Source organism: Sorex araneus, chromosome 10 (assembly GCF_027595985.1).
Source record: "Sorex araneus isolate mSorAra2 chromosome 10, mSorAra2.pri, whole genome shotgun sequence".
In the NCBI taxonomy this organism is placed as follows: domain Eukaryota; kingdom Metazoa; phylum Chordata; class Mammalia; order Eulipotyphla; family Soricidae; genus Sorex; species Sorex araneus.
This window is the reverse complement of record NC_073311.1, coordinates 3,093,411-3,121,140: the sequence shown is the minus strand read 5'-3', so window position 1 is coordinate 3,121,140 and position 27,730 is coordinate 3,093,411. Positions and strand designations below refer to the sequence as shown.

Genomic DNA, 27,730 nt, shown 5'->3' with positions numbered 1-27,730 from the left:
GCCGCGCCTCCTGCTACTGCTGCTGCCGCTGTCGCCGCTGTCGCCTCCGCCCCAGCCTGCCCCGCTGCCGCGCCCGCTGTGGCCGGGACGCTGGACTTGGGTCTCCACTGCGGTCCGAGGGGAGCGGGCTCCGCTCGGCGCTGTCTTTCTGCGACCTGGCCGTCAGCCCCAAGTCGCCGGCCTGGAGGGGCGAGGAAGACGCGGGGGCCCAGGCTTCCCCGGGGGTGAGTGGCCCCGGGGCCCCGCCTGCGGCGAACGCGGGGGCGTCGGCCGGGGCGGGGCGGCACTTCCCGAACCCGCGCCCGGCGCGGCGCCCCCGCCCCGCGCGTTTCCGTCTGCGCGGACACCCGCGCGCAGGGTGCGGCCCCGGGCGGCGGGCGCGGAACAAAGGCCCGGCCGGGCGCGGGAGGGGCCTGCCCTGCGGGGGCGCGGCGCCCCGACCCCCGGCGAGTTGGCGTGGGCCCCCGTGGGCCCGCTCGACTCCTGCTGTGGGAAGCGGCTGGCGGCGGTTCTTGGAGAGCCACACCCGGCCTGACTCACGGCTTGGGCCGGCCCGGCCGCTCGCGAGGCAGACGCCCTCCCCTGCCCTATCGCTCGAGCTTCATTTCTCTAGTCAGCTGTTTGGCTTGGGGTCGCACTGGCGATGTTCACTCCCGGCTCTGTACTCGGCGGTGCCCGGGGGCCCGTAGGGGATGCCGGCGGTCGAACCGGGCTGGGCCGGGGCCGAGGCAGTCGCCCTACCCGCTGTACTGTATCTCCGGCCCCTCAAATTACCTTTCAGTGGCAAAGTTGCACGTGCACCTTACCTTCTACTTTAGAGGATTTTTTTTTTCAACTCCTAAGTGGTGGTTCTAGGCTTCCGGAAAATACAGCTGAAGTCAGCCCAGTTTGGTTAATCCGCAGTTGAGTTTCGGCGTGATCCTCGCGACTGCTGGCCCAAGTTCTTGTCCCTTCGCACGTGCTCTGCTGCTAAGCATGGTCTGCATTGCACCTGGTGTTGTGGTGCCTACAAAAGGGACCCCACGAGGGCACTTACCTGTAGTGGAGGCATCGCAGACCCCTGGAGCTAGGACTAACTATACTCTCTGTCGAGTTGCCAGTGAAAAGTGCTACGTTAGGAGGAATAATTGGGGTCCAGCCAAGGCCAGCACCAAGATGCATGTTACGGCATCTGGAGGATAACGTGGGAAGGAAGAACAGCGTCAGAGCACTGTCTGTTGGAGCTTAGGAGGTGGTGGGGTGTCCGCGCGGTCATAAATGTGAAGTTGCACTGGGACAGGAGCGTCTGTTCTGAGTAGGAGCTCGGGCGAGGGGCTATATGGAGTCAGATCTAATGAATGGGAAGTCAGCCTGTGCAGGAGGTGCCCCCACCAGTCAGCCCCTCGTCACTTTAAGAGAATTGGAGAAGACTGGGAGCAATCTTCCCTAAATCCCTTTTTTAAGAAATTACTCTTTTACGTTACAGAATTTAAGCAGTATAGCAAACCACCTCAGTGTTTGTGTGTAGGGATCACCACTCCCAAACATTGAGTGTCGTCGTGCCACCCACCTTCTCCCTGGGGTTATTTCCAGAGGCTTCCAAGTGATTTGAAAGCCCAGGTAGCTGGAGGACCCCCTTTCTGCCACTTCCACCAGCCAGCAGGTCAAACCCTGCAGTACCAGCATTCCAGGGCCCACCCTGGCAAGGTCCCACAAGGGGTCCCCAATAACACACTTTGTGTGACTAAAGGGTAACCATGGGGTGTCCAGAATCTAACCTGGCTCCCTGACATGCAGTCATGCACTTTAATTCCTATGCTGTTTGCAACTTTGAAAGGTGTTTAATTTCACAGAGAGAGAAATGTGTATTTTTTTTTCTTGCTTTTTGGGTCACACCTAGCAATGCACAGGGGTCACTCCTGGCTCTGTGCTCAGGAATTACCCGAGGTGGTGCTCAGGGTATATGGGATGCTGGCAATCGAACCCGGGTTGGCCGAATGCAAGACAAACGCCCTACCTGCTGTGCTATCTCTCCAGCCCAGTACTGTTATATTTTTATTTCGGTTTTGTATTAATACTTCTCATAAGTGCCTCATTAAATTCTTGGTGGGGGGATTTGCACCTCACCCAGCTGTATCCAGATCTTATTCCTAAGTGCTCAGGGATCACTCTTAGCAGTGCTTGGGGACCCAACAGGGTGCTGGGATCTCTCACTCGTTCTTAACACTGTAGTCCCCTATTCTCTAGGAAGCAGTTTTGAGCAAATATATTGGATCCCCCTCCGCCAATATTTTGGTGATCTTAGTAAACATGCAGGCTATCCTAAAGTATTTTCTGATAGGTAAAAGTGAACAGAAATATTTAGAATGAAATCCTTTCATCGATATATGGAAGTGAGAGACTTGACTAGGTGTTTTTCTCTGCCAGTTTAATTTAATTCAGCATAGATGGTGGTTACCAGCACCTTTTTCAGCAGCACTGTCAAAACTACATCACTGCAGAGTTGCCATGTAAAATTATAATCAAGACAGTGTAAAATATGACCTTAATATTAATCTTTGCTTATCTTGATAAGCTGCATTAGGAAATCCCACTCCATATCTTGGCTGAATTTACATCTCCCTTCTGTTGTCAGAAGGAAATCATTTATCTACTTGAATTTTAATCTCATTTGAATTTGTCACTGTCACAAATTTTTGTTCTCATCATCCCCACTAATAACCAACAAAGTCATCAACAGATGACTTTAGGTTATTCTAACAAATAGCATCTTTTTAATGTTATTTGCCCATTCTAATTTACAAAATCTATGAACAGAAAAGTGGGAACCAAGTTAACTTGAGAGTCAGCAATAGCCTCATTTCCGCCAAAGTTCTTGTGCTTATATTGCTCCTTTCTTGTTTGTTTCCTCTTAGCTGCTGCTGCTGATAAAATGCTTCCAAGAACAATACTCTTTTTCTTGTTGAAACTGTGTATACTTTGCTCTTAAACTTTGATGAAGTTGTTATGACTATGTGTGTCTCCTTCTAGGTTCTGTTTAGCTAGCTTGATTATAGATTATTCCCATGCTATTATCCATATTTATGTGCTACGGTATATTAGCATCACATATTTTACCAAGGTAAAATTATGGAGGACTCCCTCTTTTCAGATAGGTGGTAGAGTTGTACTAAAAGACATGGTGTGTCTTCTAAAATTTAACAGGGCATAGACTTTCTTTCATAAACAAGGATACTTTTACCAACAAAATAATTTGCCCACAAATAATTTCACCAGCAAAACTTCCTGTTACCTCAAATATTGTCATGACCCAGTTTGAGGAGTGAAGCATGACAGGGAGCCTATTTGTATAGTATAGTTAGATACGCAGGAGAGTGTGAGCAGAACAAGCGCTCGCTGTCCTGTGTTAGCTCCTGGCCTTCAGATGCACCCCGTTGGTACGTATGTGTCTACTATTTGCTAGATACTCACCAAGTGTTGACAATACTGAGGTAATAGCTTGTCCTTGCCTTCTTTTTGAGACAGTAAATATTTTTTCTAAGTGTAAGCCACAGCATTCTAGCACCCAGTAAAAACGTAAGGCGAAATCATCGCTTTTCTGAGGCTTGAGGAGTGAATTGGAAATCTGGAAGAGGCTGCGGAGATAGCTCCAGGGACCCAGCTGTACTGGGAGGAGACTAGGGTGCTTCCCACCCAAACCTGCCCTTCCAAGAAATCTGGAAGAGACCCATCAGTTTGAAGGTTTTGTGATAAACATTCGTGCTTGATTCATGGTAAAGTCTTAGCTCTCAGGGTTTGTTGGCCATGGTTTGGGGATTTTTTTACTATTTCTGTGTACTTAATTTGCATTAACTGTCTTACCAAGTGTGTCCTCAAAATTCAGACCTTCTAGGGCTATTTTTTTTAAAATCTTTCCTTCAGCATAAATAAGAATTTAGAATGTGGCGTGCGTGGGGTGAGCCCAGATTTGCTTGCATGCAGGAGGCTCTGGTTGGATCCCAAACACCACTGGGTGTGGCCCCCAACCAAAGCACAAGGAACAATAGGAAAATTCAAACCAGGAAAAGAGCTGCTCAGCCCTGGCATAGATATGAATTTAGCATATCATGTGAACTCCTAACATTTAAGATAATTCTTGGATTAACTAGATTGTTGTTCTAGAACATGATGCTTGTTCTAGACAACTTTTTGCATCTTCTAGTTGTATAATGATGCTGTAGATAGGCAACTGTAAAACACTGTGTCTTTGTTTTGTTTTTAAGCTCAGTTGGAGTTTGTCAGTTCCTTGAAACTGAAAGTGCCAAGATTTTTACAAGGCTTGCACTCTGCTCTAGTCACAGCCAGAGTATTTGCTTCATTACTCTCTTGATCGGTAAATGTTTAAAATGTGCATGGCTGACACCGTCTATTTTTATTTGATCAGCAAAGTTATATAAGGTCTCAAACTCTGGTTACTATAAAAAGCATCATTCTCAGCTTTTTTCCTTTTCCACTATTGTCAGCCATCTTTTTGGTCATGCCTGGTGGTGCACAGGGGATGCTGGGGGGAATTGAACCCAGGTTGGCCTCGTGCAAGGCAAATGCCCTACCCGCTGTGCTATTGCTCCAGCCCTAGTTTTTATACTTTTGTTGATAGTAAAGCTTCCTGTAGGTAGCTTAAGAAATATGTTTAACTACTTTTTTTGGGGGGTTAGGGGGGCTTTTTGGCTTTTGGGGTCACACCCGGCGATGCACAGGGGTTACTCCTGGCTCTGCACTCAGGAATTACCCCTGGGATGCTGGGAATAGAACCTGGGTCGGCCGCGTGCAAGGCAAATGCCCTCCCCGCTGTGCTATTGCTCCAGTCCCCTAACTACTTTTTTTTTTTTTTTAACTTATGTAAGGGAATTCTTGGACTTCTCTAAACCCCCTAAAGTTACACAGTATTTGTTGCACTTAGTTGCTTTTGACTTTAGTGACTTGGTTTTGGGGCCTTTCCCGCCTGGCTCTGCATCCAAGGATCACTCTTTGTGATGGTCAGGGCATATTGAGGCTCAAACCTGTGTCTGCCATGTGCAAGGTTAGCACCAAGCCTGCTGTACTATTTCTCCAGCCTGATCTTAATGATGTTTTAAATATTATATTCAAACCTGTTTCTTATTTTATCAACCTAAACAATCTCTAGACTGCTTCATACTCACACCCTTCCTTGGAAAAGCTAAAACTCTTTACTGAGGGCCCAGAGAGATAGCACAGTGGTTAGGATACTTCCCTTGCATGCAGCCAACCCCAGTTCATTCCATAACCACCACTGGGGACAATCCAAAAATTTACTTAAGTTCAATGTCTGAAAACTTATGCCGAATTATATGTAAAGTGGCTTAGGAACTCTCCGGAAGGGTGCATGAAAAGAAGTTCACCCCTGGGCTCTCTGATGCATGAACATCCATGCTTGCTACTGCTGTTCATTTTCAGCCTCTGTCCAGAGGGCGGAACTGGGATCACATGTAGAAAATATCCGTGTTTGCTTTTGTTCCTTGCCCCTCCCCAAAAATGTTTCACCAAGTGGTACCTAATTAATTTAAGTTACAACCATAGGTATGCCACTGAAAGCAGGTATTTTCTTTTTTTTTTCTTTTTTTAAATTAAATCATGATGAGATGTAGTTACAATGCTTTCATGTTTGAGTTTCAGTCATGATCGAACACCTATCCCTCCACCATTGCACATTTTTCACCACTAATGTACCCAGTATCCTTCCCCCTTCCCACCCTTCCCCCTGCCTCAATGGCAGACAATTTCCCTCATATTCTCTCTATTTGGGGCATTATGGTTGAAAGCAGATATTTTCACTGCACAACACCTCAGCTACAAACAGTACTTATTTGCTAGAATATATATGTATGTATACACACACACCATATTTTTATTCAAGAAATTTTAAGTGATATTTGTAGACAAGCAAACATTTCCTGGACATAGCATTAAGCCATACAGTGGCTTATGCAGGAGAGTTACAAGCTAAAGTTTAAGATTATTGTACCTTATCAGCAGATAAAAAGTAAAGTGGAGGGGTGGAAAGGTCATAGAGTAGGCAAAACACTTTGCATGCGGCTGACCCACGCCCATCTCTTGCACCTAGCATTATCTCCCGAGCTACTCGGGAGTGACCCTTGAATGCAGAGCCAGGATTAAGCACTGATCATTGGGTGTGGCCCAATGATTCCACAACCAAACTAAGTGGAAAGTTTTTCTAACAGTTTTCTCTTTTCACAGGACATTGGCTCTCTGGATTATCAGGAGTTAGTAGTTGATGTGGAGTCCAAGCTGAAGATGGAAGGAGTGGAGCTTAAAGAAGAGTGGCAAGATGAAGATTTCCCAATGTGAGCAGTGCTTTGGGTTTGGACAAGGGCGAACACAAGCAGTATGGGGCTCTGTGCTCTAGGCTCATTCCAGGGAGCATGCCTTGCTGTGCTTAGTGGCCCTGATGTGGTGCTAAGGGTCGGCTGGGTGCAAGTCAGGTGCCTTAATCACTGTACTCTCTTTCCATCCCTTAGCAGTGGTTTTAAATGAATACAATTATTTTTTTCACTTATTAAATGAATATTAGTGTTCTTGCAGTATTGGAAGGTGTTCATTTAATGCCAAAAAATGAAACTTCCTTCCCAGCACTTAGGTGAACTCTCTTATATTTTACTCCCCCATCAAATGTATGTGTAATTTTAAAATCTTTCATTTGAGTCTCAACTTTTTTGCTGTTAAAAATAGTGCTTTCCAAAAGTAGAGAGAGAGTATGGGGGAATTGTCTGCCATAGAGGCAGGGGGAGGGTTGGGATAGGGACAGGGGAGATACTAGGACATTGGTGGTGGAAAATATGCACTGGTGGAAGGATGGGTGTTCGATCATTGTATGACTGAAACTTGAACATGAAAGCTTTTTAACTATCTCACAGTGATTCAGTAAAAAAAAAAAAATTCTCTAGCAAAATTATAAGAAAAAACAGGCTCAGGGTAATAATAATGATTACACAAATGGCAATGCAATTTGGAGCAAAGGCCAGTCTCCTTAGAAAAATAATTGTGTTTTTATGGATATAGTCTTACCATGCCATCATTTACTGATAGCATTATTTTGTATTATTTTGTATCCTATACTATTCTATTTGCAAAAATAAAAGCTTCATAATAGTCATTTACTCCTCCTAATCTATGAAACTTGCTTAAAAAGAAAAACTTGTTTTATTTCCTTCAAGTTTCATAGATTGTCTATTAATAAAGCAAAACTCCAGAGGAAAAAAAAATGCTTTACTGTATCACTTCAGCTAGAGAGAGTTGTTCCTTGTAGAAGGGGGTCTGTTGAGCTTTAAGAATTGTTAAATACTGTGGGGGGGAGGGGTGTTTGTTTGTTGCTTTGCTTTGTTTTCTAAGGAAAAAACATACAAAATAAGCAATACTTTTGTAGACCCTTTTCTGAGCATTTACCTGGATGTGTTTGCATTTGCTTTTTAATTAAGTTGACACCAGATTGTGTAAGAGAAAGAGCCAGTTTGCTCTTAAATACAAAGGGCCCAGCCAGTTCTGAGCACACAGGTGGAATATGGACGGCTGGCTGGATAGGAAATCATTTCGGAGCATGGGGTGGCAGTAATGGCAATGGAGGACAGAGTGTGCCTCCCTAGTGGAGCGAATGTCTTGCATTGTGAGACCTGAGTTCTATACCCAGCAAACCACCACACCACTTCTCCACGAAAAAAGGTAAATTGAACATTGATCTTACCCATCTTTATCTTAAACTAAGCAATGTGACAGTTTAGCTTCTTCATCACATTGTGTCAAATATCACATTAAGTGTGTGCTTTTGCATTGTTTTTATAATGATTTTAACATTTCATAAATGATTTATGTTTGTATGTAATATATTAATATGGAAAACAATGCTGACAGCCTGACTGTTGTTTTCTTTAAAAAGGATTTGTATATTATTAAAACTTAAGTACCACCTGCTCTAGGATTAAAGAGATAAGGAGGTGCTTGCCTTGTATGTGACACACCCCAGACACCGCTTTCATCCCCCAGCACTGCTGGGCGTGGCCCATCCCACCCCCAAAAGAGCACTGCTTTATTTTTTGCCCACATAATTGTCACTGTGAGCTAGCTTTGATCTTTGAACTTTTTTCTTACCAAAAAAAAAAACCCAACAATTTTTTTATTTTCTAAGATGGAAGGCAGGGGATTGAACCCAGGACCTCACATATGCAAGGCAAGTGTGGTTTGGTGGGTGTTTGGTTTTGTACTTTTTTATTTTTATTGTTAGACCTGTATGCAATGCATTTGCTCTATCCCTTTGAGCCATCTTCCTGGTTCTAATTTGGGGATCTAACAAGTTTTTCTGTATCTTCCAGACCTTTACCAGAAGATGACAGTATTGAAGTAGACATATTAGCTGTAACTGGACCGGAGAGCCAACCTGGTGAGAACCTGGCACTTCCAGTTCCAGGGAAGTGATAGACTTCAGCTGTGCTAGTTTTCTTTGATACAGGGAAGAAGTATTCAGTTTTGGTTCTCTTACAGAGCCAAAGGATAAGTTGAATGTTGAGCAAAGCAGTTTTTCAGTCTGTGGAAATTTCAGAAATTTAACTTCCCCAAAACATCCCCTTGTTTTGGACATTTCTATAACAAAGGGATGAGCTCTAAGAGGACATATTTTTATTAGCAAAAGATGACTCAAAGTCCTGCCCTTAATAATAAAGACATACCCTTCCTGGGATGTGTCCGCCTGCTGGTTTCTGAACACAAGGAAATAAAAGCCAGAATTCATGAAATAGTTCTTTGGGGTTGTGTTTAAAGTTTATTTCCCTCAAGAATGAAGTGGCTAAGATGCTTTTTTTATTCAAGTTGAGCATCTTATGTGTTCTTTGTTTTGTTCACCTGTTCCAGCTTCACTAGAAGTTAATGGAAATAAAGTAAGGAAGAAACTTGTAGCCCCAGATATCAGCTTGACGCTGGACCCTGCTGATGACTCTGTGTTGTCAGATGACCTGGAGGAGAGTGGGGAGATCGACCTGGACGGCCTGGACACCCCGTCTGAGAACAGCAATGAGTTTGAGTGGGAAGGTAAATGTATTTTTTATCTTCTTAAATCTCATCTTTATTGAGGAACATTTTTATTTTTGTAATATTCTCATATTTGGAATATTAGAACATAAAAAAACCTTAAAACTTAATAATAAGGGGCCGGAGCGATAGCACAACGGGTAGGGCGTTTGCCTTGCACGAGGCCGACCCGGTTCGATCCCTGGCATCCCATATGGTCCCCCAAGCACCGCCAGGAGTAATTCCTGAGTGCAAAGCCAGGAGTAACCCCTGAGCATCGCTGGGTGTGGCCCCCCCAAGAAAAACTTAATAATAAAACTGGCAAAAATCAACCATTTAGGGATTTTGTTAAAATATGTTGTTACTTCTAAAGAAGATAGGGAATTCTAATTGATTTCAAAGCTGTTATAGTAGGCTACACAGGTGGCTTTTTTTTAATGCTATAAAATTGTTTCTTTGTGGTTACTTTAAAAATACTGCTTGATAATTACTGCATGCTCTTTTGTTCTTTCAGTGTTTCTTTAATTGACTAAGAAAAAAAGGCTTTGAATGTGCTAAGAGTAGTTAAAGGTTTTGGAGAGGGGGTCCTGAGGGGAGTTTTTATTTTTGAAGGTGGATTTTTTTTTAGTAGATTTCCTGATAATATTATGTTTTGTAAACTACCAGCTTGAAAATTGTGTTCCAAACCTTGTATTCCTTATCATCAGGTACTTGGAATTTGTTTATTAAGTCTTTTGCTTAATGCTTTTCTTAGGGTCTTGTTTTCTACAGTAACTTTTTATAGTTTTATTTACTTAAAAAACTTTCATTCTAAACCTGGTTTCTATTTCAAAGCAGTGTTTAGTAGTAGGTATCTTATCAGCAATAAAGAATAAGATCCTTGATAAGCTCTATCTTTTGTTTCTTTTGTTTCACTGGTTCAGTAAGCAGTCCAGTAATATGTAATATTTCATAAAGATACTGAAATAGTTTTCTGCCTATGTGTTTTGTCTCTTCTTTCTTCAATGCTGCTGTAGTCATTTCCTGGAAGGATATTTTCCGTTAGGAGCTTTGTCTTGGAAACAACTAACATGCAGTAGGTTCCCCCTCCCCCATCACTTGGTAAGGCCTATCGTACCAAAATTTTAAATCATTAAAAAAAATAATCAGCTAAAATGCTGTCTTGAAATATAAATTACACTTAATCATCGGTGCTTGTGCTTTTGTTCAGTGTTAATTTAGACTATTGCATGTACATTTCAGAATATTATAAATTTCATCTTTACAAAACTGATCAAGTGAAAAAATAATCATTCACTGGTTAACCACTTTCTATCTAATACTACTGTGATTGGAATAATTCATGTGTTTGACAACAACAAAAATTGGTTTCCAGATAGTTGGTTTAAATAACCTGTGCTGGTAACTATCAGTACAGTATTATTATAAACAGGATCTGGAAGGGCACTGTCAGACCAGTGTACTAAGATTCGATGATTGTATAAAATATCTTTTCTGGACTTGTGGAAAGAGATACTGCTTCTCTGAAGAAGTGCTTTCTAAACTTGGAAATCCAAAAAAAAGTTAACTGATTTCCAAAGTCATCAGTTAGCCTCAGATCAAGAATGAGCCTTTTCTTCAATTATGGAAGAGATATTTTAAATTCCACAAAGGCTGTAATGAAAAATTCTCTGAACAATTAAATTAGATAGTAAGTGGTTAACATGTAATTTGATCTTTATTATATAACAATTTATGATTCAAAAACACATTTCTTTGACAGATGATCTTCCCAAACCCAAAACTACTGAAGTTATTAGGAAGGGGTCAATTACTGAATACACAGCAGCAGAAGAAAAAGAAGATGGACGGCGCTGGCGTATGTTTAGAATCGGAGAACAGGACCACAGGGTCGACATGAAGGCAATAGAGCCCTACAAGAAAGTTATCAGCCATGGAGGTAAGGCTGCCAAAGATTATGTAGATACTGGTTTGGCTTTTGGGTGGTACTTAGGGCTAACTCCTGGCTCTGTGCTCAGAGGTCAGTTGTGGTGGTGTTTGGGGGACCCCATTTGGTGATGGGAGTTGGACCAGGATTAGCTGTATGCATAGCAGCTCTCTTACCCCTGTATTATCTCTGTCCCATGGTTAGATTTTTTAATTTATTGTTGGCACTCTAGATTCTTAAATTATTCCTAAAATATGACATGATTTTGTTTTTGTTTTTGTTTTTTAATTTTATTTTATTGAATCACCATGTGGAAGGTTACAAAGTTCTCAGGGTTATGTCTCAGTGATACAATACTCCAACACACTTCCCTTCACCAGTGCCCATATTCCACCACCACCAACCCCAGTATACCTCCCACCCCCTCCCGCCCCCCAGCCCCCACCCATGTAAGTGATAAGTTTCACTTCATTTTCTCTTTACCTTATTTACATTCCATGTTTCAACACATAACTCACTATTGTTGTTGAAGTTTCCCCCAATATGGCATGATTTTGAAAACAAAACATTTATCTTACCTTTTTAGAAATACAAGATTTTAGGTTAAAAATATTAAAATGAATATTTAAGAATAGATGCATATATGACTTTAGGACATATAGGATAATGTTTTGGAAATTATCTGTCCTCCCTATCCGTAGATGCTCAAGAAAATAATACTTTAGTTTCTCCCCTTTTGTCCATTTATAATTTCTATGTAATGGAACATCCTAACAGATTGAGTTGACAAATGCTTTTTAAGCTTTCTGTGTACAGCCATTACTTTGATACTCTTGGCATACTGCAACAGCGATAGCACAGCGGGTAGGGTGTTTGCCTTGCATGCAGCTGACCCGGGTTTGATTCCTCCATCCCTCTTGGGATGCTACTGAGAGAGTATCCCGCCCACACGGCACAGCCTGGCAAGCTACCCATGGCGTATTCGATATGCCAAAAACAGTAATAGAAGTCTCACAATGGAGACGTTACTGGTGCCCGCTTGAGCAGATCAGTGAACAATGGGACAGCAGTGCTACAATGCAGTGCAGTATGATTACCACCATACTACAACACCTTTATTTCATCACATAATTGCCTTCTTTTGGTGTACTGAGGACATTTCAGGTCTGTCTTACCAACTTTCAAATACTCAATACCATAATTATTTACTGTATTCATCATGCTATAATGTTCAATTTCCAGAACCTGTACTACAACTGAAACTTTACTCTTTGACCACCCATTTTCTCTTTACACCCTCTCGGCTGATAATAACCATTCTGGTCTCTTTCTGAGTTGAGCTTTCCTAGAATCTATATGTGATAACATGTAGTTATCTTTGACTTAGTTTACTGAGAGATGCTGTAATCTTAAGTATTTTTTTTAAATAGCCATATATATCCATCCATCCTATCCCCATAAAAATATAGAATATTATCATTGCCCAACAGTTTTCTAATACTCAATCCCAGTGAGTATCCACACTCTAGGGACCACTGGCCCAATACCTTATTCCAGGATGTTTTTCCTAGTCTCCCATTATAAATAACTAGAATCATCACAGTTACTCTTACGTCTGTTTTGTTTGATATGATTTTTGACCCTCATCCATGTTGTTGCATATGTCCATAGCTTGTTCCTTTCGTTTACTGAGTGGTTCCCATTGTGTGTGTAAAGCATGGTTTGCTTTCTTATGCTGCTGGTTTGGAGGGACACAGTCTCCCCACCCTGTTGTCTATGGGAGCAGCCAGACCACATCGAGTGGGGAGGAGTGGGCTTTCAGTCCCAGGGGTCAAACTTAGGAGCAGCAGGTAAGGCTTGTTCTTCAGCAGTGATACCTGTCCCAGGGCTCTGCTCTAGGGGAATATAAGTGATTTCCAGTTGGGCTATTATGGTCAAAACTTCTTTGAACATCTTTATACTTTGTTGAGCATGGATATAAGTAAGTCAAGGTTTCTTAAAGTGACCCCTAATGTACCCTAATTCCCTGAATAAATTTAGCTATACCATGCATAGTTCATTTCTCTGTCTTTTTATTTACTTTTTCTTTTTGCTCAGGCTTAACTCCTGGCAGTATTTGTGGAACCATATCAAACATGAGTCGGCAGTGTACAAGCAAGTGCCTTACCTGCTATACTATCTCTCCAGCCCCATTTCCCATTTTTATAGAACACCATCTCTATATATTTTGTACAGTACTAAAAAAGAAGGTGTTATCGTTCCCTTAAGAAATTCACACACACACACACACACACACACACACACACACACACACACACACACACACAAAGTATTGTGGGGGTGGAGAGCTAGGAGAGCCGCTGGGTGTGGCCCCAAAACAAACCCAAAACTTACTAATCATTGGGGCCAGAGCTGTGCCTCAGTGGTAGAGGAGATCTCCATGGAGGTCTCAGTAGGAGGTACTCCCACTCCCAGCCACCCACCAAAGAAAATGTTTGAAAGTCAAATAGGAAAAGTATCGAAGTATAATTATTATAATTTCTTCCATCTGCCTGATTTCCAAGTTTGGAGGTTCTCATAGGCATCGTGTGACAATTGTCAATGCTAATGATAGTTATGTTCCCCAGTCTGTAGAGCAGGAGTGAAAAACCTTTTTCTTCAAGGGCTCTCTGGTCACTTATGACACCATTTGTGGGCAAATGACTGCAGGCAGCTAGTCACAGCAACCATGTCTTTCCCATCCAGACCCAGGCCAGACCTCAGGATTTCCTGGGCCTTACATGATCGCCCCTTATATCGAACACCTCATATGACCTGACTTCCTCCCACTGCCAGACAGGGCTCACAGAGGTCAAACAGCTGGGTCTTTTTGTCAGGTAGCCAGTTTTCACTTTCCTTGAAACTTGCATTCTCTTAATTACTATTATTATTTCATTTTGGGGGCCATACTTACCAGTGCTTTGGGGCTACTACTGGCTCTGCACTTGAGTCTCCATATGGTACTGGATATTGAACCTTGGTTGGCCACATGCTAAGCAAGTGACATGCCTGTGTTCTCTCTCCCGCCACTCTCCTGACCATTTCTGTGGTCTTCATCAAGAGCCGACATTTGAATATCTGCAATTATTTTATCCTGCCTAATTCAGTCTTACTTAGATAAAGAAAATGAGGATTATCTGAATCAGGAAGTCCTCAGAGTTGCATTTACTTGAAATGCTTAATTGGAAACAAGTTTTGAGACCTGCCTGTAGTTAAACATAGTGTCATTTTGAAAGAACACTTTTTGTTTCTTAGGAGAGAATCATTAGGACCATTTTATCTAGCCATACTCTGCTTTTGTAACTGAGAGACTCTGAAAACTTTATAAAGATTTTAATATTTGAAATGTTTAAACCAGTCTAGAGGGTGTGTTTCTAAGCAATAGTAATGTGAGTGGAAGCAGAAATATTTGACACTTGATACAGCTTTATACTAAGAGATAGGTGAAGCATGACATTTGGGGTGTGTGGGACGGGTGCTGCCCCTGGCTTCCACAGCCATCCCTGCAGGGCCCCTGTGCTGCTTGCAACCAGCAGTGCTCAGAGATGGCGCTGTTGTGAGTGTGTGTGTGTGTGGGGGGGGACACATACAAACACCTGTGCTATCTCCTAGTCCCAAACATACACATTCTAGCAGAGTTTTCCTTTAGTTAGCAGAGTTGTGATCTTGACTTGGCTCATTCTAATCTCTAAGATCTGTAAGATGTTGTGCAGGGATGAGTTAGAGCCTTTCTCCTAATGGCCGCTTCATTGGAAGTTGCAGCACTGTTCCCTTGCAGTCCCCGTGGTGCAGTGGGGTCATACTTGTATGTGTCTGCCTGTTCAAGGAAGACTGGCTTTTTTGTTGTGTTTGTTCAAGTGGGTTTATGGTTTTAGGATTTTTTTCTCCTCAGATTTTATCCCTCTTTGAGAAGGATTGAAAGATCTCTATGAGACTATATACATCATCAAATACAAAAAAAAAAAGTACTTTTGAACCATTAACCTCTCAGCTAAATGGATGTTTTCTGAAGTTTTCAGAGTAAAATTGTGCTGGTGAGGGACCTGAATGATAGTACAGAGGGTAGGGAACTTGCCTAGCACATAGCCGACTTGGGTTCAATTCCTGGCACCCCAGGAATGGTCCTCTGAAAACCTCTAGGAGTGAGCCCTTGGCAAAGAGCTATGAGTAAGCCCTGAATACCACCAGGTGTGGCCCCAAAACAAGACAAATCATGTTGGTGATAATCTCTTTGGTTTTTTTTTTTCCCCCCCTTTCAGGATATTATGGGGATGGATTAAATGCCATTGTTGTGTTTGCTGTTTGCTTTATGCCTGAAAGTAGTCAACCAAATTATAGGTACCTGATGGACAATCTCTTTAAGTAAGTATACCTTCCAAAAAACATTTGGGCCTGAAATTTGATTATGAATAGCTTTGTAAGTCACAGTGCCTCAATCAGAAAAATAAAAGGGAAATGTTTGGACAGAGTTGTGAGTAAATGAATTATAACAAAACTTTGAATAGGGTAAAAATTGTGAGTATCCTAGTTCTGGTTCCTTATTCTTTAGGTATCTTAAAAAACTCAATTTTTAGCTCAACAGAAAAATTGTCATCTTAAGACTCAACCGGGTATTTCAGATTATCTGTTTCAACCTTTTTTGTAGTTGGAAAAGCCTATGTTTGGGTCCATGCCCAGCAACGCTCAGCGCTTACTCCAGTCTTTGCACTCAGCGATCATTCCCGACAGGGGGCCATATGGGATTCTGGGGATTGATGGCTCTGTTTGGTTTGCTACATGCAAGGCCTCACCAGTTGTACTATGTTCCTGGCTCTGCAAGGGCACCTCAAAAAACAAACCCAAAAAAGTTTAAAAAAAAGAAAAAGGAAGAAAAGTGACATCTCAAAGTCACTTGGCCAAATTTCATCCTTCTCAAATATAACTCAGTTCACCAAATATAACTGTCACTGTCACCCCATTGCTCATCATCGATTTGTTCTAGTGGGCACCAGTAACGTCTCTCATTGTGAGACTTACTGTTACTGTGTTTGACATATCCAATACACCACGGGTAGCTGCCAGGCTCTCCGAGAGGGGCGAAGGAATTGAACACAGATCGGCCGTGTGAAAGGCGAACGCCTTACTGCTGTACTATCGCTCCAGCCCACCAAATATAACAGTTCTATTAATTTTGTTTTCAGAGTTCTCGCTCTCAAGTTCATGTATTTTTTTTAAAAAAACTTTATTGTAGAAACTACATTATAGTCATCAAGCCCTGCTAGGAGTGATCCCTGAGCACAGAGACAGGAGTCTGCTGATGTAGCCCCAAAGCAAAAGAAAAATAATAATAAATTTACGAAGAGTAAGATGGGTAAAAGGGTTAGAGAGCACATTCTTTGCCATGGGTCCAAGGTTTGATTCCCCAGCACCATGCAGCTCCAAAAGAAGGGACACCCCACCCTGCCAACACCACTGAAATGTAGAATTTTTTTGTTTGTTTCATTTTGGGTCTACACCTGACTGCACTCAGGAATCACTCCTGGCAATGCTTAGGGCCTGTATTTGGTATCAGGTATTAAACTGAGGCCAGCCACATACAACTTTAGTGTCTTACCCTTGGTACTATTTCTCTGGCCTTTAGGTTCTTAAATAGGAAATTTTCTAAGTTCACTGCTGAACTAAATAGCATACTTTTTGCCAGCATTCCTTCCCAAATGGCCCAATTTTACTGATCATCTAATTTATCTATAGTCACATATACATACATCTCCTGTACTATTTCTTGGACCCCTATTTTTAAGCTATCCATTTGGTACTATTATTTTTTAGTCATTATTAATAAAATTAAAGGAAACCTAAGATAATTAAAGGAGTAAATTTCTTTTCTCTATTATCTTTGTCTTAGGAGTTATTGGTAGTCTTAAATTTTCTAATTACTTTTGGTGTGAGTCTATTGGTAAGTAAGTTACTGTGTTGATGAAAGGCAGTTGGTGATGCAAAACTTATTTTACTGAATGAGGATGTAGAAATGTATCTTTTATGATATTTCATGTTACTGCTTCTTGTTATCCTCAACATCAAAGGGCTGGGCTATGGAGATGATTAGCATGAAAGATCAGAACTTAACGTAAAATTTTTAGTATGATTGTCCTTTTTTAGTGGTATTCTGATAGCACAGCGGGTGGGGTATTGGTGGCCGACCCAGGTTCAATTACTCCGTCCCTCTTGGAGAGCCTGGCAAGCTACCGAGAGTATCCCGTCCGCACGGTGAAGCCTGGCAAGCTCCCCCTGGTGTATTCGATATGCCAAAAATAGTAACAAGTCTCACAATGGAGACATTACTGGTGCCCGCTCGAGTAAACAATGGAAGGACAGTGCTACAGTGCTATTGTAGAAAATCTCAAACTTACAAATAGAGAAATATATGAATCTTTGTATCAACCAGCTGCATCCACATTACCAATCTGTATTTCTTTATTTCTTACAATCTATACTCCTAAACTATGATTTTTTTTTTTTTCTTTTTGGGTCACACCCGGCGATGCACAGGGGTTACTCCTGGCTCATGCATTCAGGAATTACTCCTGACGATGCTCAGGGGACTATGTGGGATGCTGGGAATCAAACCCGGGTCAGCCACTTGGAAGGCAAACGCCCTACCCACTGTGCTATTGCTCCAGCCCCTAAACTATGATTTTTGAAGCAGCAATTTGTGAGCATTTAAGTGGAGCCATAGGTAGGGTATAGTCCTGTTGTGTGCATGAGGGGTGTGTGTGTGTGTGTGTGTGTGTGTGTGTGTGTTACATACCACCATCACCTCACTAATGTAATTTGAAGATTTTAATTATCTTTGTTGTTTGCTCAATTGTTTTTGGAAGGAGAATTTGTATGATATGAATAACCCATTTCTCTGGGGTAATTTTAAGACTTTAATTTTTTGCAGGTATGTTATTGGCACTTTGGAGTTGTTAGTAGCAGAAAACTACATGATAGTTTATTTAAATGGTGCAACAACTCGAAGAAAGATGCCCAGTCTGGGGTGGCTCAGGAAATGCTATCAACAAATTGATAGAAGGTATTTGAAAACTAGTCTGCGTAATTTTTATAATGGCTTTTAGTAAGCTTTATTTTCTGTTGGCATTCATCCTGAATAATACTTAACAGTTTTGTAGCAAGTTTCTATTGTCTCAGAGTATTTTTGTATGTCATGATGGAAATCAGTTTTGATCTTTTTTTCACAAAGAATGCCTTTTAGTTCTTCAGAGTAAACCAGAGTTCCTTATTTTACCTTTTTAAAACTACATTGTACATCTTTCTTTAATTTCCATTTTTGGAAAGAATATTTAATGCATTTTCTTTTATATTACAACCTGAATTTTAACTATAGTTTTCTCATATTTTGTGTTTTCTAGGGTATTTAACAAAGTCTTTCTTTGGCATAAACTCTGGAATTTACATCCTGGGAGTGAGTTAAAGCATTGATACTAAGAAGGAAGGGATTTTGATCCTTCTGTTGATTGGCTTTGACTCTAGCTAATTCAAACTATTTTAATTAACTTACTCAAGCCTTGAAAAATACAAACAGTTTATATCTATATAATGTATTGGCCTGTATCCCTGTATAACCAGGAAGGGTTCTGGAAAACCAGTGCATGTATGCTAGGAGACATTTAATAATAGGCTAGGCTATGGCCATAAATGTAGCAAAGTAAAGGAATTTTAGAATGCATTGTTGTCTTTTGGAATATCACATCTGACAGAACTTGTGGATGGGTGGGATTTTTTTCCCCTTTCAGGATTTTATTTATTTTTTTGGGGGGGGTATAAATTTACACGTGATTAATGTCTTAATTTTTCCTCTGTCATTAGAATTCATAGAGCTTCAAGTTTTTTTTTTCTTGACTAGGTTACGGAAAAACCTGAAATCTCTAATCATTGTACATCCATCTTGGTTTATCAGGACTCTTTTGGCTGTTACAAGACCATTTATTAGGTAATGTTCTGAGATTCATTGATTGTACATATAAAAACATCCAACTCCTTGCATGAATTTGGGTTTATTGGGGAGGTTTTCTTGGTCAGAAATATTGAAGTAATTTTAATTCTCTCCTGCAGCTCAAAATTCAGCCAAAAAATTAGATACGTCTTTAATCTGGCAGAACTAGCAGAACTTGTACCCATGGAATATGTTGGCATACCAGAATGCATAAAACAGTATGTTTCTTTTTTTTTTTTATTTAATTGTACTGGATCTTAATATTTTGATATGCAAGAGGTAAATATTAAAAATACTCATTCTTTCTTACTTCATATATTGTAAATATTTTATAAGTACTATTTGTATAACAAAATGGGAAGAAGCCATTTTCCAGTACCTTCACCTTTAGTCATCTAGCTACGGGAAGACATAGGAGATCATCTTATTTCTGTTTGTGATTATTTATATATATATATGTATATATATATGTGTGTATATGTATATATATATATATTTTTTTTTTTTCCTTTTTGGGTTACACACACAGCAAAACTCAGGGGTTACTCCTGGCCCTGCACACAGGAATTACTCCTGGCGGTGCTTGGGGGACCATATGGGATGCCAGGGATCAAACTCAGTTTGGCCACACACAAGGCAAATGTACTACCTGCTAGTAGTACTATCACTCTGGCCCCTATTTATATTTTTATAGACTAGCTACAGTACAATCTAAGAGATGATTTCCAGATTGGTCAGTACCAAAAAACATTATTCAAACTTGTATATATTGCTTTCCAAATTTGAGTAAGCTTATCATGACATCAAAGAATGATAAATACTAAAAAAGTTATCTATTAGTCTAGGCTTAATATTTTCTCATGGCTGAATTTTGTTCTGTTTACCAAATTCAGTTAATTCTATCTAACTTTTTAAAGGGCATAGTAAAAGGTTAAGTACTTGAGTGTCGCAAAGCTGTAATGTAAAAGAGAATTTCTTTTGTTAATATGAAGATTTTGTGTCAAATTACTTACATTTTGTGTTTTGCATAGTACTTCGCTCTTGCATACAAATTTTTATCACTTTAAGTGGCTTTTTTTTTTTTAGTTTTTGTGCATTTTTATAACATGACTATTTACTGAAATAACTCTTCCCTACAAAGGTATGAAGAAGAAAAGTTAAAAAAGAAACAAAAACAAAAAAGGTATATGCACACCTTGACTGGGTTGCATCTAGACTAGTCCGTTTGCATTGCACAGACTAACTCTGTTTGGTTAGCTTGTAGACAAAGAGAACTGCATTTGTAAATATAATATGCCCTAGACCCCAGGGGAAATCCAAAGTTTTCCTGATGCTGGATATGGCTTGGATTGGCCCTATTTCTAAAACTTTTTGCAATACCAATTGGGAATTTAACTTCTTTTAATTCCTTTTTGGTTTTTTTCTTCCACATTTTCTTATTCCTTTTTGGTACAAACCAGAGAAATTGACAGTACTATTTGAAAAATCAGTTATCCCTTAAGAAATCATCTGTTTTATTATATATGAATTTCTAATGCGTATATTGAAGTTTTAGGTAATTGACTAATTGGTTTATTTCCCTGGGGTTAATGATTATATTTGCAGTGCACATATTCTTTGGCTAACCAACATTGATATTCTTATATGCTTAAATGGCCTGCTAACCAGTCAAATTCTACATGTGACAAACTATCTGTTTGATATACCATTTAATAGTTAAACACTTTTCCATCTTAAAATTAATTTTGGGTACTTCTGCTTTGATCATAACAAACTATTATCTGTTTATGTATACCAGACAGGTATAGTATTTGGATCTAAATTGTTGGTTAATATTTAAAATACTGATAATTAAGCAACACTTAATACAGTCATTGAGTCAAGGTGAGAGTTTTATATGTAATCATCATTTTGACCATTCTGAGGAACCAGCTGTAAAGAACTGAAACTGGAGTGGTTTTGATTTTAAACATTTTAAAGACTTGGTGAGGAAGAATTCAGTTTACCATGTCATTGAATCCTAGATACCTATTTCTGTACAACACTTAACAGTGTAGCATTTTAGTATAAAAGTATTAGCTGGTTTTAGATAGCATTAATTTCTTGTTCCTTTCTAGGCATTGGTGTGCATTGCTAGACAAGTGTCTATAAAGTTAAAAGTTTATGATTGTAGAATACTTTAAAACCAACCACTTCATGGATTTCAAAATGAACTGCCTTTATTAATAAAAGCTGCTGTATTTAATTACTAGTTGAATAATTTAGGGGACTATTTTGTAGCTCAGTGGTAGAGCCCATGCCTCATATTTATAAAGCCCTGGATTTAGCCTCTGACATCACACATGTACAATCAAAAATAGGATTCGGGCATCAGAGAAAAATGGATGGGGTGGAAGGATTGGGCCACACCTGGAAATGCTTAGGGGCTTACTCCTGGCTCTGTGCTCAGGAGTGACCTTTGGCAGTGCTCAGGGCACCATATATGATACCAGGGATTCAACCCAGGGTCAGCAGGATGCAAGGTAATGGCTTAACTCTTATACTATTTCTCTGGACCTAGGGACTTTTAACTTTGAAACTGACCAGTATTTTTTCATCTTGATTACCCCCTTCCAACCCCTAGCCCAAACTTGATGTTTAAATAGAACCATTACTGGGTCTATATTCCCAGCATCACATGGTCACCCCACAGCACTCAGGTGGCCTCAGTATCCCCAGCACCACAGGACCTGGGCAGCATCATATTCCTGAGTCCTTGCATTGAACTGCTGGCCTGGTTGGCTGAGAATTTCGTGGAATCAGCCCCCAATTCTGCTTCCTAGGCAAAAAAAAAAAAGAGAATCATTACCTGTATCTTTCAGGTGCCACATTGTTTTACTTAGCCTTAGAACATCCTTGACAGCTACAAAATAACATTTGAGGTTTTTGAAATAGGGTTATTTTCAAAACCAAACCAAAATTTACCCAAGATTATGATTTCAGGGAGCTTACCTGAAGTGTAGACCCTTTAATGGGTACTGATAGAAAAGTACAAAACTGTCATTGATATATAGCACTTTCAAATGCTCTAGGAATTTTCTGGTTTGATATTTTGGTTAAGTGTTCTTTTTTTTTTTTTTTTTTTTTGTTTGTTTTTTTGACCATACCCTGCAGTGCTCAGGGGTTACTCCTAGCTCTTTGCTCAGGAATTGTTCCTGGCAGTGCGCATGAGGACCATATGGGGTGCCAGGGATCAAACCCCGAACCCAGGTCTGCCATATGCAAGGCAAATGCCTATCTCTGTATTACTGCTCCAGCCCCATCAAAAGTTCTAGAAGTTTTAAACAGTTCATTGTAAGTGTTGACAAACAGTTATCAATATAGTACTTCAACATTTTCTCCCCTGGGTTTTGGAGTCACAGCAGCAGTACTCAAGGATTAGTCCTAACTCTGTCCCTAGGAATCATTCCTGGTGGGGCTCCAGGGATCACATGTGGTGCCAGAGATCCGAACCAGGTTGTCCTCATGCAAGAAGAGCTCTTTACTTACTGCATCTACTCTATCTCCAGCCCAGTTACATTTGATGTTGAAAAAATTAATGCCATTATAAAAATTATTTTAAATGTTAATTTTGTCAACTCATTAATGCTCATGATCATAATTATGAGTAGTGATGACTAGGGGACATTTTGCAGAACAGTTGTAGTGTCTGTAGTGTCTGTGTTAATCACCAAATTTTAAAATAATGGTTAGTCGCCAATGTAATCAGTGTTCCAGGTAGTCATAATTGAAGTATTTTTTTTTCTGCTGAAGTTACTGTTCACTTCCACAGAGAACCTACAATACAATAATCTGACGTGCTTATTGTAATTTGAACTTATAATAAAGTTTATGAACTTTTTTTATAAAGTACTTAATAGTTTTATAGGAAACAGGTCATTTCTTGCCTGTGGCATCTTGCCTATAAAAATTATCTTTCTGGTTGGGGAAATTTTGGTAACTTTTTTACTATGTCTGCTTCTTTGCAAAGCTTTATTTTAACAGAATAATACTTTATGCTAAAAATTGTCATTATTTTTAGAGAGATACTTGTTCATTTATTGGTGGGTTATCTGTATTGTTTTTGATCACAGAGTCGACCAAGAGCTTAATGGAAAGCAAGATGAACCAAAAAGTGAACAGTAAGTTTGGCGTCTGGTGCAGCAAGACTGAAGAATGTGCTGAGGAACCAGTGCTCTTTTTTTGCACTTATAATGCATCTATTGGCCCTGATTTTATGTAACCTGTCACAAAAATAACTTGACTTTCCTTACTGGACTTTTGTATAAGGAACTGTTCACTGCTGTATCAGTTGCAGATCTCTTAGTTAATTGTGTTGTAATCGTTTTATATTTTATATTACTAAATAGTAGAGAACTGTACTTTATATAAAGCTGTTTTTGCATTTGTTTATTGAATTATGCATCTTCTTCAGTAAAATATTTATATGTCTAAGTGGTAAAGGAAAGAGATAATATATTTTTTATGTTTTTGAGCAATATTTTGTAATTATACCTGCTTGTGGAAGGATATGCAGGTAAATAAGACCATGATTTATACAGAGAATGTTAAAACTTTTGTTTTTGTAAATGGTTAAAGACGTTTCCTAAGTAACTTAGAGAACAAAGTTGCTCATGAGATGAGGGACAGTTCAAACTGGTTCTCATAATTGCCCAAAGGTCATGCACAAGACATTTTAAGTAGATTAGTACAATCCTAAAATTTCTTTTCATTTTATGTATATTATTGATTCAGATGTGCAAATACAAGTGCATTGCACACTTTATTAAATTTAAAGACAAGTCAAAAGACCATTTTTTGTATCTAAAAAATTTAAGAGAGTTAGCATTTCATGTGTATATATGGGACATGTTTCCTTCTGGCCAAAAGTTATATTTAAAAACAAAAACCTGAGGTTTGCTCACTAATGTGAAGTAATTGTGTGCCCAGGGTCTTACTCTCTTAAATTTGTGTGAATGCAGTGTTGTATTCAGAGAATGATGAGTTATTCACTGTCACAACTTTTCTATAGAAAAATGAGCTGCTTTTGAATTTCAGTGTGGGCACTTTACCAAATACTTTCATATTGGTTATTTAAACTTGATAAGTATTTAACCTAGTTAGATATAGTGCTTTTACATTTTCTGTTGAATTATGTTGCTAGTACTGTAAATTAAGCTAGTTTTTTAATTTTTAGAGCATTATTATATTATGCTGTGTGGAGATAGCACATATAAAATAGGCACATAAACTCCGTATTTGATTTGGTCAGTACTTTTACTCTATATTTAATAAAATCATTCTTACACCCCTGAACAGAACATAATTATAAAAACACCATAATAGGACAGATTAATCTGATATTGCATCACACACCTGGGAAGCTCAGTACCCTCTTGAATTAAGAAATATACCTCACTTCTACGGAGCACATGTGATGCATGCCCTAGAACAGCAGAACTGAAACCAGTCAGAGCTAAGCTTTTCAGATTTGTTTCTGTTCGAAACATGCAGAATCCTCTTCCCGTTGCCATTTTTGTATAAAGCTTCTATTACACAAGAGAATTGCCCTTTCCTTCTGCCATCCTCAGTCATATGGTGGCATGCTGCTTTGAAGTCCAGTAGGAGTTCCCTGAGGCTCCTCATGATGACATGCTCCGAGGCAGCTTCGGACTTTAACTCAGGTCTTGGCCTCGTGGGCAGATCCTGAACAACTGAGATAGTGAATAAAAGCCAGAACCGTTCTTGCTTGTAAAAGCAAACTAACAATAATTTAAACATACATTCCTTCTGAATTGACCACATAAGAGTTATGGATAAAGGATCTTAATGAATTTAATGTGATTAAAATTTATATATGTTGAGTACTTTCCTATAGTCCTTACTGACACTCAAAATGAAGCTTTTAACAGGTGGTTTTTCCTCCACATAAAAAAGGTGTTCTCCAGTTTAAAGAAAAAATACCAGTAGTCATCTTAATTAGTGCTTTATGTTGACTGTTGCTTTGCAAGCAATATTCCTAACTGTTCATATAAATTGTTGCAAAAGTGTGTTTTACTAAGACCTTTTAAAGAGGAAGCTACTGTACTATTCTCTTAGACCATTAAGTTCAGAAGGAACAGTGATGATACCTGGGATCTGACTAGAGGAATGTGCTGGGAATCACACGGCGTGCCTCTCTCCTACCTTACGGAGTTTGGCACAGCAGCAGTCCCCATAGTTGTTTAGACTTAAGATCATAATAACTAGTAGGCTAGAGGGAAAGTATGTATTAACTTTAATCGGATGCTTTTGCCACTGTTTTTTGTTTATATTTGAACTATGAGTGCTTCTTCTGTCAAAAGGTCCATGCATAAAATAATCTAACTGTGTTCTGGCTTGGTCATATCCTTCAGTAGCACCAAGAAAAGATGTTATAGTGACCACAGTTTAAGCTTAATGATCTTGAACTGGGGTCAGGGAGAATAAATGAAGGAATATGATTGTAAGTAAGGCCTAAAAGGCCTTTGGAGAGGAAGATGACAAAACAGGAAGAAAGAAAATTATAGGGGCTAGAAAGTGTACAAGAGATGGAGCGCTTACCTTGCATGCAGCAGACGAGGGCTTGATCCTTGGCACCCCAAGTGGTCCCCTAAGTCCCACCGGAAGTGATTCCTGAGTGCAGAGCCAAGAGTAACCCCAGAGCATTACCTGGTACAGTCCAAACGCCAGGGAAAAAAAGAAAATTCTAAAAGAGTGAAGAGTGTTTTTGAGTCTGAGATGCCATTGAATGACAGTCCCGGACAGGGGTAGTGCTGTATGTGGAGCAGGAAAGCCTGCAGGGTGAGCACAGACTGTGGGGAGGGGAAGGCAGAAAGGAGGAAGGCTGGGGCCTGTAGGAGAGCTTCCTGTTCTTTTGCTCTCTTGATACAGAAGCAAATTTGAACAGAGAGGAGCAACAGATTAAATTTAGCAGTAGGTTATTTTCCATACTTAAGGGTTGTAAACATAAATATATAATCTTCAAAGTGAAAATCACTTTAGTAACTGCACAGAACACTGAAACATGTGGATGGCAATGAGTGTGTATCAGTTAGAATTCCTTTGGCAGCCATTTTAAGAATTTAAAGAAAATAATCTGCTTTTTGGATCGATCTTGTAAATTTCTTGGCTATAAGGCATTATAAATTGGCCACTTTATGCATCTACTCAAGCAATTTGGAAGTTTCCAAATTAGTACAAAAATAACTCTTGATTTCTTCTATGGATAGAGTCCAGGTTATTGAAGAGATTGGAGCTTCATCATGGGGTTGGGACTCTAGCCTTCCTTTGCTGTTGCAAAAAATTACTGATTTTGTTCTATCAGAGACAGGAGAAATCGACTGAAAATAGAGATTGTGCCCCCTGTTCTAAATAGGTATTTAAGAAATGTATCTGAAATCTCAGAAAGGTGGGCTAGGTAGAGGTATTAATATACTTGTAAGAATTACAACTATTCTATTAGAGAACAGAAGTTACATGGTTTAAGTGCTGGGAGAAGAGCACAATTCTAATAGTTGAATAGAATTACAACTATTCTATTAGAGAACAGAAGTTACATGGTTTAAGTGCTGGGAGAAGAGCACTTAGATTTGCAAGGCAGTGTCTGCTGTTAATGTGGGGGAAGGAACTGGGAGATTACCCAAACTGGTAGTGAAGAATTGCCTAGAGAGCCTCCTCCCTCCTACCACCCCAGGATTCAGAATTAATTAAAATACGATCAATGGTAAGTCACTAATGTAACGTTCCTTTAAAATTATAAATGGTAATTGGAAGTAAGGTAAAGAATAACCCTAAAATTAAAATAGGGGCCAAAGAGATAGTATAGTAGGTAAGGCACTTGCCTCGCACATATCCATCACCAGCACCTTTATGGTCCCCCTAGCCCACCAGGAGTGATCCCTGAGTGCAGAGCTATCGTTGGCTCAAAAACAAACCAAAAAATTAAATAAAATGAGAATAGAACTTGGTTGCAATTATATATGTAGATCTACTTAATTTCCTATGTATTTATGTATAACTAAAAGCTATAAACTGCTGATAACAGGTAAAGGCCAGGTGAAAGTCAAGTATCTAATACTTGTAAATTAGTAGGGAATAAGCTGGTTGCTTCAAGATAGTCTGATTCAATCATAAGACATTCCACAAAAGGTTAAGACATTTTCACTTTGAAATTTCTGTGCATTTTCACATTCAATATGACTAAGGAAAAATTTGAAAAATATATTACTTCCATGTTTTTTAGTAGAAAGAAATGTTTTTTTATGGACTTTGAAATTTTGCACTGCCTATACTTTTATTTACATAAATCTGGCTAATCTCTGTAGTGTTCAGGCCCAGTCTTTGAGAATGGCTCAGCGTTCTTAGCCAACACAGTTCAGAGTTGGTTAGGTAGGAATGCACTTTGACAACATTTTATCATTTTCTCACTATAAACTTATACTGCCATTTTGATAGTGTTCTGTGGTCTTTTTACTTCTGTTCAAATGATATCACCTAGCCTAGAGTTGCCATTTTATAGTGTGAGAAAATCAGTTTTGATGACTGTGTGCAAGATGTAGATGATCCTGTAAAAATAGGCTGGTTCTCCATTAACTGAGGAGAGGCAATATTTTATTTTGACTGTTAGGATTTCTTGTGTTCTGGTTTGTTGCACATATTTTTGCAACATTAATGAACTTAAATAAATTAATTGGAAAGAC

General features: G+C 39.6%; 1 protein-coding gene across 4 annotated transcripts; it reads left to right on the top strand.

The window, feature by feature from the left end:
- Window positions 1-27,730, top strand: BNIP2 (BCL2 interacting protein 2). Of its 4 annotated transcripts, XM_055118349.1 has the most exons (11): window positions 1-224; window positions 6,235-6,341; window positions 8,361-8,428; window positions 8,896-9,072; window positions 10,814-10,990; window positions 15,277-15,379; window positions 17,940-18,071; window positions 18,903-18,989; window positions 19,112-19,210; window positions 20,134-20,175; window positions 23,105-27,730. In XM_055118349.1, exons 2-11 carry the CDS (start codon window positions 6,292-6,294, stop codon window positions 23,154-23,156), a joined length of 987 nt encoding a protein of 328 aa, XP_054974324.1. In that variant the 5' UTR covers window positions 1-224; window positions 6,235-6,291; the 3' UTR covers window positions 23,157-27,730. The 4 variants fall into 4 exon arrangements, with proteins under 4 accessions (XP_054974324.1, XP_004602686.1, XP_054974322.1 ...); XM_004602629.2 differs by lacking the exon at window positions 20,134-20,175 and having other exon boundaries at window positions 95-224; XM_055118347.1 differs by lacking the exon at window positions 20,134-20,175 and having other exon boundaries at window positions 95-224; window positions 19,112-19,271.